Source organism: Ambystoma mexicanum, chromosome 2q, assembly GCF_040938575.1.
Source record: "Ambystoma mexicanum isolate Mex_15411 chromosome 2q, UKY_AmexF1_1, whole genome shotgun sequence".
Classification (NCBI taxonomy): Eukaryota; Metazoa; Chordata; class Amphibia; order Caudata; family Ambystomatidae; genus Ambystoma; species Ambystoma mexicanum.
The window spans coordinates 1,193,004,863-1,193,020,100 of NC_090924.1; the positions used below are offsets into that span (position 1 = coordinate 1,193,004,863).

At 42.2% G+C, this 15,238-nt stretch overlaps 1 protein-coding gene across 2 annotated transcripts in view; it reads right to left on the reverse strand.

Moving 5' to 3' along the window:
• Positions 1 to 15,238, reverse strand: part of NEBL (nebulette) — a 1,132,595-nt gene that overhangs the window by 695,025 nt on the left and 422,332 nt on the right. For both annotated transcript variants that reach the window (XM_069648592.1, XM_069648593.1), the window contains exon 4: positions 1,166 to 1,273. In XM_069648592.1, the coding sequence (XP_069504693.1) occupies positions 1,166 to 1,273 (108 nt within the window). The remainder of the gene's footprint in view (positions 1 to 1,165; positions 1,274 to 15,238) is intronic.

Sequence of the window (15,238 nt, forward strand, 5' to 3'; positions counted from 1 at the left end):
GTTCAAATGCACAACCAGAAAAGGCATTTCCTCAAAAGAATCATGAACAAGAAAGGATTATTTTTGGGCCTGGCGGTGTCAATATGTTTCTGGACAATATGGCTTTGGTTGGAAATGTACTGGCATTATGCTTTCCTGTATGGTGGGCCACCCAATGATCCGAAAACAAACTGCACACATGCAACGGCTCTCCATGCATGGATGCAGGAAGATTCAATGCATAATGCACCGGTTCATTTTGGTGGATGTATGCCTTTGTTGTGCTCCGACAGTGAAAGCAATCGCAATCTGTGAAACGCATGCAGGCACCATTTCAAATCTCAGCCATGCACATACCGTGTGCATTGTGCATGGTGGAGCTCTGTCTGGATTCATCACGCGCATTTGGAGACAGGGCTGATAGCTTGACATATTCTGCATGCGTGGTGTTTATACCTGTCTTACACAGCTCCAACAAGTGAAGGGCAAAGCCAAATGTTCTGGAAAATGACCCACCACCATTTGTTGTGTTGGACATTCTGGGACTGTCAGAAGAAGTGCCAATCTTAACTGAAAGGAAAGCACATCGTCCATGTTTCATAAAGGATAAAACAAAATCTGGAAAGGGAATATCACAAGTCATGCTGTCCTATTACCTTAAAAGGGACTGGATCTTTGGCCCTATTCCTCTACGTGGGGACACATCTCTGCTAAGATTTGCAAAATCCTTCTAAAAGGTACCAAGCATGGCAACCAATGCTGCATAAAAACTTGCACAAACAAATCAGATTTTTGATATATCATAATGTTTGTGCTGTCTGTGTATTCTACATGATGTCATCAATGATCAATCAATCATGTTGTTTGTATGTTTGATCTAAAATATAATGTCAGGCCCTTTGTACACGGTCTACAATTTGTTGGAAATAATGTATTCTCATAGAACACAAAAACCTTTATTCCTTTTAGGTAAAATCTGATTGCAAGAGCCACACATATATTGTGGAAGGAATATTGCACAACCGCACACACCATTCAAGAACCTGACACCAGCTCTAGCCATCAAACAGCCTTTTCCATACACTCCATTAATCAATCAACACAATGATGAATACAAAACAAAAGTAAAACATTTAAAGCTGAGCAAATATCTTACTTGTTGGGCTCAATTTAGATTGTAACATACATTACTGATCTGTTCCTGTGTTTTTTTCAGTCGCTGTAATTCAGGAGTATCTGTCACAATACTAAAACCTCTTCCTTTGCTTTCTTCAAAATCTTTTTTGTATTTGACCTGTGAAAGAAAATAAATTAAGCAGAGTTACTACTATATGTGCAGAATAAAACATACACATAGTATGCATGGTTTAAAGCATCAATACGTAAGGGAAACCCCAAATGTTGGGTACATGGGCTTTAACATGAATTAACATGAATTTTAGAAAAGTGTGCCCAACATGTTATCCTTTTTATCTTTCAAAATGATTCAAATGTATTCCTATTGCAATTAATGCCAATACATTTCTCTGGACTTAATTACTTTCAAACAATATTACAATTTTGTTGGTATATTTATTCTTCACGTTTTTCTTCACTTTCTTTCATTATTTGTTTTCTGTTGTTTCTGCATCAATTATTTAGTGCAAATGTTGTGTTACTCGTTGCATTTTAAAAATGGACACATTTTTCGTTCACATTATCTCCCATGAATGTGCCATTGTTTCTGTCAGACTTCCATAACCAATCAAAATCTTTCAAATATCCTGCTCTGGAAAAATAGTCCATAAAATAAAAATGAAAAAAATACAATTTCTCAAAAACACCACTTGTTGTGCAACCACTAAACATCCAAATGAATATGAATTAAAATTTGTTTCTAAACAGGGTGCTTAGCATTTGTGAGTGCTGTGTTTTTCCAGAATGTTTTCTCGTCCACGTCTAGCTCTTTTTCTATTTTGTCAAAAATTCTATATGATGTAGTTATAGTCAGGAAAAATAGATCCCTGATGCATTTTATTGCAACTTGACTAGACTGTGTACAGTACTCCAGGTCGTCCAGAAATACCACTGGTTCATTTCTGATGACCAGGCCCTCTGGGATGATGTTTGCTTTCAGATATTACCAGAGGATGTTTCCATGGACTTCTGTTCTGAATCATTTCTTCTTAAGCGTAACAGATCTTCCTCCAAGAGTCCTGCAGATTGCATTGGGGTTAAACAAAGAGGGGCCCCTAAGTATTTGCAAGTTTTGTTCAGTAGTATAACTTAGGTTGTTGCCTTGTGCCATAGATCTGGGCCACACTATGTTGTGATTAGTTAGTTATGTTGAGAGGTTATCTGTCTTTGGGTGGGTTGAAAGGAGAATGGAAGCTTACACAATTTTGTTGGCAGATGTCTATTCCAAAGAGCCTCTGTTTATGGTAATTCTCCAAAATAACTTTACCATTCCCTAGTACAGAACCATCTGTAGTATTAACATCAATACATAAGGAAAACCTCTAATGTTGGGTACAAGGGGTTTAAGATGAATTCTCTTACAACAGTGTTCCCAAAATGTGTTCTTTTTTATCTTTCAATCTTTTTCTATTGCAATGAATGCCAATACACTGCTCTGGACTTAAGTACTTTCAACCAATGTCACCATTTTATTGGTATATGTCTTCACTTTCTTTCTTAATTTTTTCATACATTTTTTCTATTGATTATGCATCAATTATTTAGTGCAAATTGTGTTGCTCCTAGCATTTTCAAAATGCACACATTTCTCGTTCACAGTGTCTCCCATGAATTCCATAATCAATCAACTTTCAAACATCCTGTCAATTTTCAAAAACACCACATGTATTGAACCCACTAAACACCCAAATGAATATTAATTAACATGTGTCTCTAAACAGGGTGCTTAGCATTTTTTTTCATCACTTTATTTTATATATATTCAATCATTAAATGCTCTAATCTACACTCATCCATACATATCATTGAATGGTCCCGATAATTCCAGAAAGGTTCCCTCTCGATTCTGTCTTTAAAGCATATGTTTTTTCAAAAGAGTTTGCATGTCTGATAACCAACTCTCTACAAGTGGTTTATTTCCTGTATTCCACACTCTCAGAATTTGTTTGGTTGCCACAAGAAGAACTTTGTCAATCCAGCATGATGACTCACATGTAATATCACATCTACACTTTGGTGACAGCAGGATCACTATTGACGAAGTTTGTGGGAATGAAACACCCCAGATTGTACTGAGTCTATCAAGCACATCCTTCCAAAGGTCAACCACTCTAGTGCAATTCCACAGCATGTGTAGTAATGAGCCTCTCTCTCGTGGACAGCCCCAACACAGATCAGTATCTATCATGCCCAACTAGTTCATTTGTACTGGAGTCCAATAGAGGCGACCTAAGACCCTTTGGTGAGTACAACGTACATTTAAATCCAACTGGGCTTTAACAGCCACCTTCCAGAGCCCCTCCCATTCTTTCACAATATATTCCTACCTATTTCACTAACCAGGCTTGCCTTAATTTCTCCCAAGAGTCAAGCAAGGGGCCTTCGACTGGTATTGTTTTAAGAAATGTCGAAACCATGCAAGCTGCTGTATCAAATAATTTACAGATCTAAGGCTTTTCCATCATTGGCGCATTCAGCATCCGTTGTCTTTCAAATTGCAATTTCTCCAAGGCCTGTGTCTCTCAAGCTCCCACTTACTCAGACCGTATTTCTCCAAAATCCCCACAAAGGGCATCATTCTCCCTTCCTGACAGATGTCCCCAGTTTTCAGGATTCCTTTATTAACCCAGCAGTGCCAATCCAACATCCTATTGTCTATCTGCAATCCCGGGTTATAACAGATAGATACCTCATTATACATGAATAGATTCTGTCCATACCCAAAATCCACGATGTCAATGCAGTCTTTCTAGTGACAATAGTTTGCACTTTTGCTGACAGGGCATTTTCCCGAAGGAGTTAAAACCACCTAGATGGTACGGCAATAGTCTGTCCCCTTCTATCAATACCCACAGTGGCTCTAATCCCCTTTCCTCTGCAAAATAGTAGGCAGATTTTTTTAACAGAAATCCTCTGTGATAATTCTCAAGTATTGGGTAACCAAAACCCCACTCCCAAACAATACGTGTCATAATGTAACAAGACATTTTTGGCCTCTTTCCCATAACCCATAATAATTATTGAAATATTCTATCAATATGCTTAAGCACCTTTTTAGAAAATCTCAAAGGAAGTGACTGTAAAACATTGCACAACATCAACATTTTAATTGCATTCCCTTTTGCCCAAACATTGAAGTTAATATGCTCCCATTTGCAAATGTCTCTTTGATGCACCTCTATCAATTTACTGATGTTGTAGTCCACAATTTTCTTTATGTCACGAATAAGATAGATCCCTAAATACTTCACACTCAGACTTGCCCACTGACAAGTCCAATCAGGTAGTTCATTACATAATGGGGTTTCTTTGATTGAGAAAACCACAATTTTCCCCCAATTGATTTTATGCCTTGAAAGTAATCCCAGCTCCTCAAAGAGATGCTTCAAAAGAGCACCTCCCTCTTCTGGATTTGCCAGAATTATGGTCATAGCATCTGCATAGGCAAGCACCTTAAGCTCCCTGTCCCTCACAGGTAAACCCCAGCGGCCTTGTTCTTGCCTGATGTAAGTTAATAGTGGTTCCAATGCTAGATTAAAAAGAAAGGGAGATAACGGACAACCTTGCCTCGTACCTCTGAATAACTGAAAGGACGATAATAGCTCGTCATTAATCCAAATTCTAGCAGTAATATCAGACTATAATGCACCAACAGCGTTCAGAAATAATGGCAAAAACCCCATTTCGAGTAGCTTATAATTTAAAAAGGTCCAATTCACATTATCAAAAGCCTTTTCAGAATACAAGAAAATTAATAGTTTATTTGCAATTTTGACTTCCGGAAGACCCATAATATCTATTAACGTGCTAATGTTATGATACCCATGTCTTAAACTCATAAATCCCACTTGGGATTGATCAATTCACACACATATTTATCCAGTCGATTAGTCAGAACCTTTGTAAATATTTTTACGCCAACATTGAAAAGCGAGTTTGGGCGATGACTACTACATTTAGTAGTGTACTACCCTGACTTAGATATTAAAGTGGTAACAAAAACACTCACATATTTCCTTCTTTTGAATTGCCATTCCACCCAATATATTATCTATCCTTTGAGCATACAATCTTTCGGTCAGGCCTTTTAATATTAATTAACATTTTTTTCTAAACAGGGTTCCTAGCATTTGTGAGTGCTGTGTTTTTCCAGAATATTTGCTCTTCCACGTCTAGATCTTTTTCTATTTTGTCGCACATTGTAAGTGCTGTAGTGATAGTCAGGACCATGAGATCCCTGTTGAATTTTATTGTAACTTGACTAAAATGTGTGCAGTACTCCAGGTCACCCAGAAATACCACTGGTTCATTTTGGAATTATGTTTGCTTTCAGATATTCCCAGAGGAAGTGTCTATGGACTTCTGTTCTGAAGCATTTCTTCTTAAGCTTTAACAAATCTTCCTCTGAGAGTACTGCAGATTGCAATACATTTGCCCCCATCGGGTTAAACAAAGAGGGGCCACTAAGTATTTCAAAGGTTTGTTCCTCAGTATAACTCAGGGTGTTGCCTTCTGCCATAGATAAGGGTCACTGTATGTTGTGGTAGTTATGTTGTGGGTTTATCGGTGCTTGGATGGGTTGAAAGGGAAAAGGAAGCTTACGCAATTTTGTTTAAGCTTGGTTTTAAGCATAGCATAGCCCATTAAAACAATTTCGGTCTGTTTACATATTATAATGAGCATTTGAAATCCCAATCTTAACTAAATAAATCCACAAGTAAATACAGACATTTTCCAATGGACTTCTGCTCTGTGGCGCTGCATGTTTCTCACTATGCACCAGTACCAGATGTGACCGACTCACTTCTAGAGAGCTATCGACGGGACTAGAGCACTTTGGAGGCAGGAAAAGACACCATTCTGCGGTGTAATCCGCTGGTCGTGGTACACAGAGGATCCCAAAGTGTCCACTCAACAAACCTCCTCCGTCTCTGTCAAAAGCACATCAGCAAGCCTATAATGGATGGGCTCCCCTTCTAGAGTACTAGGCAATGCACTATCCTGAAGGAATAGAGTGGCACCCCACGAGGGAAAAGCTAGCGGTGGGGAAGGACCAGGAGTCTGAAATGTATGTCATGGCACAGTGGGTTTGTTTTTGTAGAAGAGACAGTGCAGGTCATCACTATATGAATCTCCCCACAGTCCAATTGTTGTTCTGTCCACATCATCGCTGGTAGCCATCATCAAAGGAGTTTGTGTGTTCTCATGAAATATAATTAAAGGTACAGATTTTAAAAATATGTGAAACATCAGATTTTGTTTATTGGTTCATCATGAAATGAAAGGAAAATCGGTATCTTACAAGAAGAGACAATTGAAGTATATAGAATGAATGCAAAAGAAACCACCAGTGGAGGTTGTTTGGTGGGGAAACAAGAGGACCTATTCTCTTAGCCATGATTGATTAATGGGTAGATCATAAATGAAGTACATCTGCAGGCTATGTCCCTCTTCATAGGAAATATTCTACTGTCTAGCACTCTGACGCCTATAATTTGTGCTATATAAGCAGCCCACTCCTACTCTGGGATAAATAAAGCATGGCTGTTTTTTCCTCTGGATCCATCATTTGTTTGTGGGTTGCAAGGACATCACCGAGAGCCCTGTTACTAGCAAGGTGTCATTTAACTGCAAACTGCAGGGTTGCAGCATTATTATCATATTCAAAAACCTAGTGCTGCCTCCAACCCTTGTGGGATGGGAGTAGGGGAATGTCATTTTGGCCTGTGTGAGATAGTTTTGGGGTTAATGGGAGACAGCAGGGTAGGATGGAGGAAAGATCAGGGATTCTAGTCACTCTCTCAACCACCTGACAAAAGCCTTTTTTCCCTGTCCAAGATGGGCCATATAGGAAGAATTCCCATCAGGCCACCGAGCACAGCACCGGGCAATGCTAAAGTGAGGCTTGCAGCATCTCTCATCCTGTTAACTTGCATACTACAGAAGGCACAATGGGTGACTGTGGCCCTCAAATCTCTTAAAACTAAAGGTAGATTATGGTAATTGAGTGGAGTTTCAAGACAGCCCCTCCTCCTCATCTTTCAGCTCATAGATGTTATTTCTGTTGCACATGGGATTCAAAGTACCTCTTTATGACAGAGAGAGATTGACAGTGAGAATGTGACAGTGAAATGAGACCTCTCTGCAAGAGGTCAGTGTTGAGAGTGCAGGATTGCTCTGCCTTGGAAGGCCTTCTCCCCATTCCCCTGACAAACCTAATCCCTTCTACAATCTACTAACACCGTATACTACACACACATATATCCCACACAGCTTGCCACCACTGCCCTAGCTATTAACACACCAACAGTAACCAAAGCATGACTAACCTCTCCTCTTTAGTCCCATTGCTCTCTCCCACATCAGCAGATAACCAGACTCAAAGCACTATAGTCAATCAGATCTGGGGCTCTTGCTATGGATAACATACACTGCCAAATACATAGAAAGCAGTTGAAACAGAGGAACTGAGTACTTTGGAATTGCACCCATCAACGTAACAGGTTTTGCATCTACCTCTCCCAATGTCCAACTATTGACCACCCTCCCGTTTTGGTTTTGGTGCATTTTTGTGGCGCAGCCACTAAAATATCACCAACACCGGCGCTATAGAGACGAGAGTAAAGGGTTGCCAGAAACTGACTTTGTGGTTGGCATCGCAACTGAAAATACTGTGGCATAATCGCTAACACTCAATGTTATTTCTTGTCCTATTACGCCGATCAAATCCAATAGCGGCTTGTTTAATGAATGCTCTCCCAATCAGGAGTACTGTGTCACTTTCAAAGCTGGGACCGCGTAGTGATCTTTCTTTTCGCAGCCTGAGGGAGCTGGTTGATATTTGGGCTATTTTCCAGGCCCCTTTGGGCTACATGTGGTTTTCCCTTTGTGGGACTTCTAAATGTCCAGATTGAAAGAAGACGAGATCACCAAGCCGGACCTCGTCACTTTTGTCATCCTCTTCTTGAATGTGGTAATAATTGTTCAGGTAGCAGTGTGACCTGGGGGGAGATGGAACCATGCAGCACCATTGTGTGAGGTGCTTTAAGGAAATACATGCCGATTTATTGGTGTGCCATATCCTGACCTGGACAGGGAGATAGAATCGAAGTATATCGTACCCTATTAGGGGTGCACCCAGCCTCCAGAATTCCTCTCCCCTTTAACCTTGCAGGTAAGAGACAGAGGACTGCAGAGAGTAGGGAATTGACCACAGGGCTGCCCAATGGTCAGACACATGTTTAACGTGGGCCGAGGCCCATGGGCGGTAGATAGCAGCCGCTTCTGCAGGTGAAGAGGAAGGCTAAACAACGGATGGGCCAAAGCCTGCAAAAGGTAGAGGGTGGAACCAAAGAAGTGGCGCATGAAAATGACATCCCAAGTGCAGCTGGTATTAGGGTTTTGCTAACAGGCAAGGATATTTCACAGAGGGATACCGTGCCTTTAAAATAAGGGGGCAGCTAGAGGAAACTATTTTGCAAGGCACTCAGCAAGGAATTTACACAGGTTGGTGTCGGGCTCCTACGGTCTGCGTCTGGTGTATATCGCTGAGTGCCTCCGTTTGTGCTTTGGAGTGCATGTCAGCTTCGTCCGTGTGCTGCTGATGTGGGGGAATCTGTTTCTGATGGCTTTGCCTTGAGGCTGTGATCAAGAACAAGCATAACCCACCTCCCCTTGAGTGACACGGCATCCAGGTTGGCAATAAAATAGTTTCTTGCTATCGCTCGTAACAAGGAGGGATCATGTTCGTGGGGTTGTCCTAGGTTCAGGCCGACCATACCTTGGCTAATGCCTATAACAGATGGTCTGGATGATTACGTCAATTTCGTAGTCATTGGCTAGCGTGCCGACTGGTAATGGTGATGGCAATGGAGGGAGTGAGGTGGCTCCAATGGCACAAAATGTTTTCCTGTGAGTTAAAATTTTGTTGGGAGCAGTGCACCAAATACTAGTTAGTCCAATTATTTGGCTAAGGTAGCCTTGAATTGGCATTGTATGAACGGTCATTCATCATTTGTACGGGGGTCCTGACGTGGCGTTGACAAAGTATGGGGCGCTGCAATGCGACAGCAATAGTGTAAAGAGAGGCCTTGATTGGGTGAAATTATGAACAGCCATAGCGTGACACGGCTCATGGGGAAAACATTGGACTGGGGTGCACATTATTGCGTACATGAAAAACACCCGCATCAACATGCAGACCACCTCGATATGTACTTATGTTTGCAGGGACCGAAGGATACGTGATCAATCGTGCATCAGAAATAAGATTATTTGCGAATTTAGTGGTGCATGCACTGGCAGCATGAGCAGAGAGATGGCTGAAAGAATGCACAGCAAGAGCAGTGGTGGATTAAGCTGGAGAACATGTTGAAAGGATAGGTGTCATGTATGCTAGTCGCTACGTTTGACATTTGGTTGTGTGGTAGCCACTCCTTAGAAGCTGCGCTGTTGCCATGCAGGTTTATTCACTTCTGAAGAAGATTTATGACACATTTGGCACTTTATTTTAGGGCAGTTGCACATTAGAATGGAGGTTTGTGAAGTGCTGGAACAGATTTATTTATTCAATTTGTTTTTTTATAACGCACCTATCATTGTACCAGAGTTCGGTTTCTAAGCGTGGATCTGGGATTCATACCTCAGTTGCTCAGCGTGGTCTTGATTCCAAGACCAGTGCGTTGCCCCTGAACTATCAGATTATATGTTGCAGTGCTGAAGGGGGCTGCGAACCGGGAGTGCATTAAAAAAAATACAGTCTATGCTTCTCAATTTGTTCTGGATTAGAGCTAGAGTTAATTTCCATGCACTGAATGGGCCTGTCCCATAGCTTCAATTACATCAACCTTTGTGGTGGGACTCACAGTTATAAACTTTGCTTTTATTTTGTTTCACAGGGGAAATAAAGTCCACTGGCTTCCTTTGTAGTGTATCATTTAAATGTGTGTTTAATGCAGGTTGGGTACGGCAGTAACATACTGCCTTCAGATAGTGTTGTTGTTCAATTGTACACTGTACACTGAGGATAGTAGAGAGACTGCCTTATGGGCTGTGTAGTGTTAGTAGATGGCGAGGAGATAGGTACGTTTTTCTGCAGCTTATTAAGAAGAACAAGTTACTTACCCATGGTAACGTTCTTTCGATTGAATATTCCTCCCACGTGTTACTTATCTTTGATATTCCCATATCCAGCTTGCAGCTTCAGATTTTTTCTTTTCCAGTAGAGTGCGCTGCATGTCAATGTCTCTCGACTCAATGTCTCTAGGAGGCTTCCGTCTCGACGATGGCGTCCTCACGGGTATTAGTAGTCGCACGGAACGTCTGTTGCTCAGTTCAGTGTTAGGCATTGTCCAGGATGAAACGGTTAATACCCTTGAGAGCGTGCAGACTGCAATTATAAGGGAAGTTTTACTGCGGGGAAGGATGGGAGGGGCGATAAGGAATACGTGGGAGGAGCATACAGTTGAAAGAACGTTACCATGGGTAAGTAACTTGTTCTTCGAATGGATTGTGTCCTCCCACATATTCCTTATCTTTGATAGACTCCCAAAGAAGTAATGTATATAGGAGGATGTAGAACAAATTAAATGTTTTAAGAATGCACAGATTGCAATACTGCCTTATGACCTCTGTATTCCACAAACAATTGGTCGGTTTGTCTTAGTTTTGCTAGTCTGCTAATATAGAAACTCAAAGCATGCTTTTCTCAAGACTGTGCATCCTTTCTTCCTCTTTCCCCGGATGAGGAGGAGGGTAAAAGGAAGGAAAGGTTATTTGTTGGGTGATATGAAATTTCGAAACAACCTCTGGGAGGAAATTAGGTTTCACTTGCAGAACGACTTTTTCCTTATGAAAGACAGTGTGAGGAGGTTTGCAGGATAAAGCCTGTAACTCACTCACCCTTCGGGCAGAAGTTATCTCAACGGGCACGAATGAAGGAGTTCAAAAGGAGTACCCATTACACATTTTAAGACTAAATTTAGGTCCCACAGGGGAACTTGAAAAGGAGTTGGAGGGTAAACATTGGTTAAACCCTTCAAAAATTGAATTACCAAGGGTATTTTAAAGTATGAGGGTTCCTCAGCCGTGCGCTTGAAGATGGACAGCGCAGCTAGATAACCCTTTATTGTGTCGACCTGGAGCCCTAGATTTGCTAAGTGTAGAAGGAAAGATAACACCACTGGTGTATTACATGAAAAAGGATTAACATTCTTCTGCCTACATCAGCTGCAGAACTTGTTCCAACAGCAGCATTATAAGGATTTGGTCGCTGGTCTTCTGGCCGAAAGCAACACCTCCATTATGTGGTCCGGGAGGTCCCAATCTTTGTACCTCAACCTTTCAGGCTGAGAGTCCTGATATCCGGATGGAGAACCTCACCCTCCTCTCGCGAGAGTAAATCCTCTCTTTGTGGAAGACGAATCGGAGGACAGATGGACATGTCTAGAAGGTCCGGGTACCACGTTCTCCTGGCCCAATCCGGGGCAATTAGGTCTGTTTTTCTTGAACCTCCTCAATCTCCTTATTACTTGAGGAATGACGGGGACTGAAGGAAACGCGTAGAGAAGTGGAAATACCCAGTCCACCACAAACGCGTCCTCTAGTGCTCCTCTCTGGGGAAATTCCCTGAAGCAATATAGCTCGCACTTCCTGTTGGTATTAGTTGCAAACAGATCCACTTGAGGGGTTCCCCAAAGGGCGAAGATCTCTTGAAGGACTTCCTGAGCTAGTTCCCCTTCATGGGAGACTGTACTCTGCCTGCTCAGAGAGTCCGCAGTCATGTTCTTCTCTCCAGCTAGGTGCACTGCCAATGGAGAGATTCCTCTTTGTATTTCCCAAACCCAGAGCTGCATTGCCTCCCTGCACAGTGGTAGTGACCCTACACCTCCTCTTTTGTTGAGGTAGTACATGGCCACCATGTTGTCCATAATTATCAGGGCATTCTTTCCCCATACAGACGGCAGGAAATCCTTCAGCGCTAGTCTTATTGCTCTCCGCTTTAAAAGGTTGATATGTAGTTTGGACTCAGATGGAGACCAACGACTGCTGATGGTCAAATCACTGGTATGAGCTCCCCACCCTATGATTGAGGTGTCCAGCAGTACTGTTATCTCCGGCCATGGTTGTCAAAAAGCTTCTCCTTTCAAGATGTTTTTTCCGACAGGCCCACCACTGAAGGTTCAGTGAGAGACTGTTTGGAATTTGAAGGAGCTCTGACATCTTTCATGAGAACTCTGACCACTGGGTTTGAGAGCCCACAGGAGAGATCTCATTCTCAGACAGGCTTGAGGCAGAAAAAATATGCAAGATGCCATCAGGTCGAGCAACCTCAGAGAATCGAAGGTTGAAAGATATTGGGCATTTTGGAATTTCATCACCATCTGAAGAATGTTTTGAGCCCTCTCCTCTGGTGGCGAGGCTTTACCAAGGGATGTGTCCAAGACTGCTCCAATAAACTGGAGTTTTTGTGATGGTATCATGAGGGACTTCTTGAAGTTGAGGGAGAAGCCCAGCTTGTGGGGGGAGTGGCAGGTATGGTTTAGATGTTCCAGGGCTTGTTCCGGGAAACTGGCCCTGATCAACAAATCGTCCAGGTAGGGGTAGACGAGAATCCCCCCTCTCCTGAGACTCGCTGCCACAATAACCATTAGCTTGGTGAAAACCGTTGTGGCGCAGGCTCGTCCAAATGGCTAAACCCGAAACTGATAGTGAGAGTAGTCATTGGCGAACCTCAGGTACTTTATGTGTTTTTGATGGATTGGCACATGAAAGTAAGCATCCTGAAGGTCCAGAGATACTAACCAATCCTGAAGCTGGAGGGCCTGAATGATCTGAAAAAGGGTAACTATCTTGAACTTGTCCTTCCTTAGGAACTTGTTCAATTCTCGCATGTCCAAGATGGGCCTGATTCCTCCGTCCTCTTTTGGAATTAGAAAATATGGAGAGTACCAACCTTTGTTCCTCTCCGCTGCAGGTACCGGTTCTATAGCACCTTTCTCCAGCAGGTCTAGAATCTCCTGCATAGGGAGCGGGTCTGGAAATGTCAAGGAGTTGTTACCCGGTGGATGACACTGAGGCGTGCATAGGAAAGGCAGGCAGTAACCCTGGGCAACTGTTTCCAATGGGCAAGCATCTGAGGTAATAGCCTGCCATTCTGTCAGATGTTGAGTTAACCTGCCTGCTACTGATGTTTTGTGATGTAAGACCTCAGAGAGGTTTTGGGGTGACTGACGCAGATGCTGAGGGTAAAGCAGCACCTGCTGTTGCGTTCTTAGTACATCTACCCCATCCACCAAGGGGGAAACATCTCTAGCCTCTTTGTGCTGGCTGTCCTCTGCCTTTTCCGAATGCGGAATAATAGCGAAAGGACCTACCCCTCCTCCAGGGCGCACCTGTGGGGCGGTTCAGAGTTTGTCTTATCGCAGCTCCAAGGGATTTGGCCACCATCTTGGTAGTTTACCCAAAATAAGCAAATCAAAGCAGCGTTGCTCTGCTGCTTGCAAAAAGTTCCCATTGAAAAGGGAATATTTTACACTGAAAAGGATGCTTCCATGACGCTATTTTCAACTATTCCTCATCACATTGTTTTTATCAAAAAGACCCTGCCCATCCAAATCCACATTGTGCTTCAGCAGAAGAAAGCATGATCCATGAATGACAGGCTGTGCCAGCCAAATCTGACAGAAAATCACAAGAAACTTCATTTTCAGCCGCAGAAAACACTTGACATTTGAGTGAAAAAATGTCAAAAAGATCAATGCTTCAAAGAAACCCCAGCTCTCTGGGCCTATGTCAATTTCATTGCATCTGTGTTTCAAACAAATTGCTGCATACAAGAAACTAACTATGGCTACAGAACAATGTGGGAATTCAGATGGAAGAAAAAAACGAATTTGAAAGGAAAATGCCAGCAGTCACCACATGTATAAATGTATTTTTGCAAAGAAGAAAAATACCCAATTAAAACAGTATGTTGCATAAGGCCCTGCCCTTATCTAGCAATGTAAAGGGGTTTGTGCTGTGAAACATATATGTGAGGTTCCATTCAACAGGCTTTCTTCTGATTCAGACACAAATAAATAAAATAGGGATTTAAATTGCATTGGCTACATGGGGGAAATCAGCCCCAAATAGGTTTCTGTCTGGGGGTTACTAGCAACAGAAGCCCCCTCACAGTAGATTATAGGGCACACATGGGTGATAATTGCTACCTTGTCAGACTTTTGTCTGTGCTGAGGCCTCTTACAATAGAAATTCTGGGACACCAACCTGGGAAGTGGAGAAGGGGCAATAAACATTCAATCAAACTGGGAAACTCCCATCCCAACCCTGGGGTGAAATGACAGTTGGTGTTAACTGAGAAAGAAATGGGCCAAGTGAAGGACAAAGGGCCGCCCCATTTGTTTCCAAAGACTATGTTATTAATAAAATGGGAAGACTTTTATCTTTGCAACAGGAGTTTGCAAAACGTAAAAAGTTAATAGTGTAAATGTAATTTTGTGGTTTTTAGTTTAAGACGTGGTAGCTTTCACTGCCATGTTGGGAACAGAAATGGCAGAGAAGTGGACATTCTGAGGAAAGTGTATATGATGCTTTTGTGAAATTCAATACCGCTATGCCTAATAATAATCTATACACATGTATAGAGTTCGAGAATTTTAGGCTGAATATTTCTCACTGAAAATGACGAAAAATTGTTACACAGATGAAACAAGGACCTACAACCGTGAGAATTGGACTGCCATGCTCTACATAAAATATGTAATCTGCCCATGTGATTTATTAGGATGTCACAACTGTAAAAATCAGCCATTTATGTCTAAACTGGGTTGTGGCAAAATTAACTGTGGGAGGTTCTGTACATAGTAAACCCACATCATAAAGCTGATGTCATGTCTCTAAGAGTCCAATCAGTTAACGAGAAGGCGGTAACAATCACCCCTGACTAATCCAGTTGTTTAGGAGCGTACTCAGATAAGCCTGCCCTACCATATCATTCTGTGATGTCACCATGCTTTATATGAAGGGTGGCTGACAGGACTCTAGACAGACTCTCTCCTGAATTTCCAGCGCCTGCGTTCCT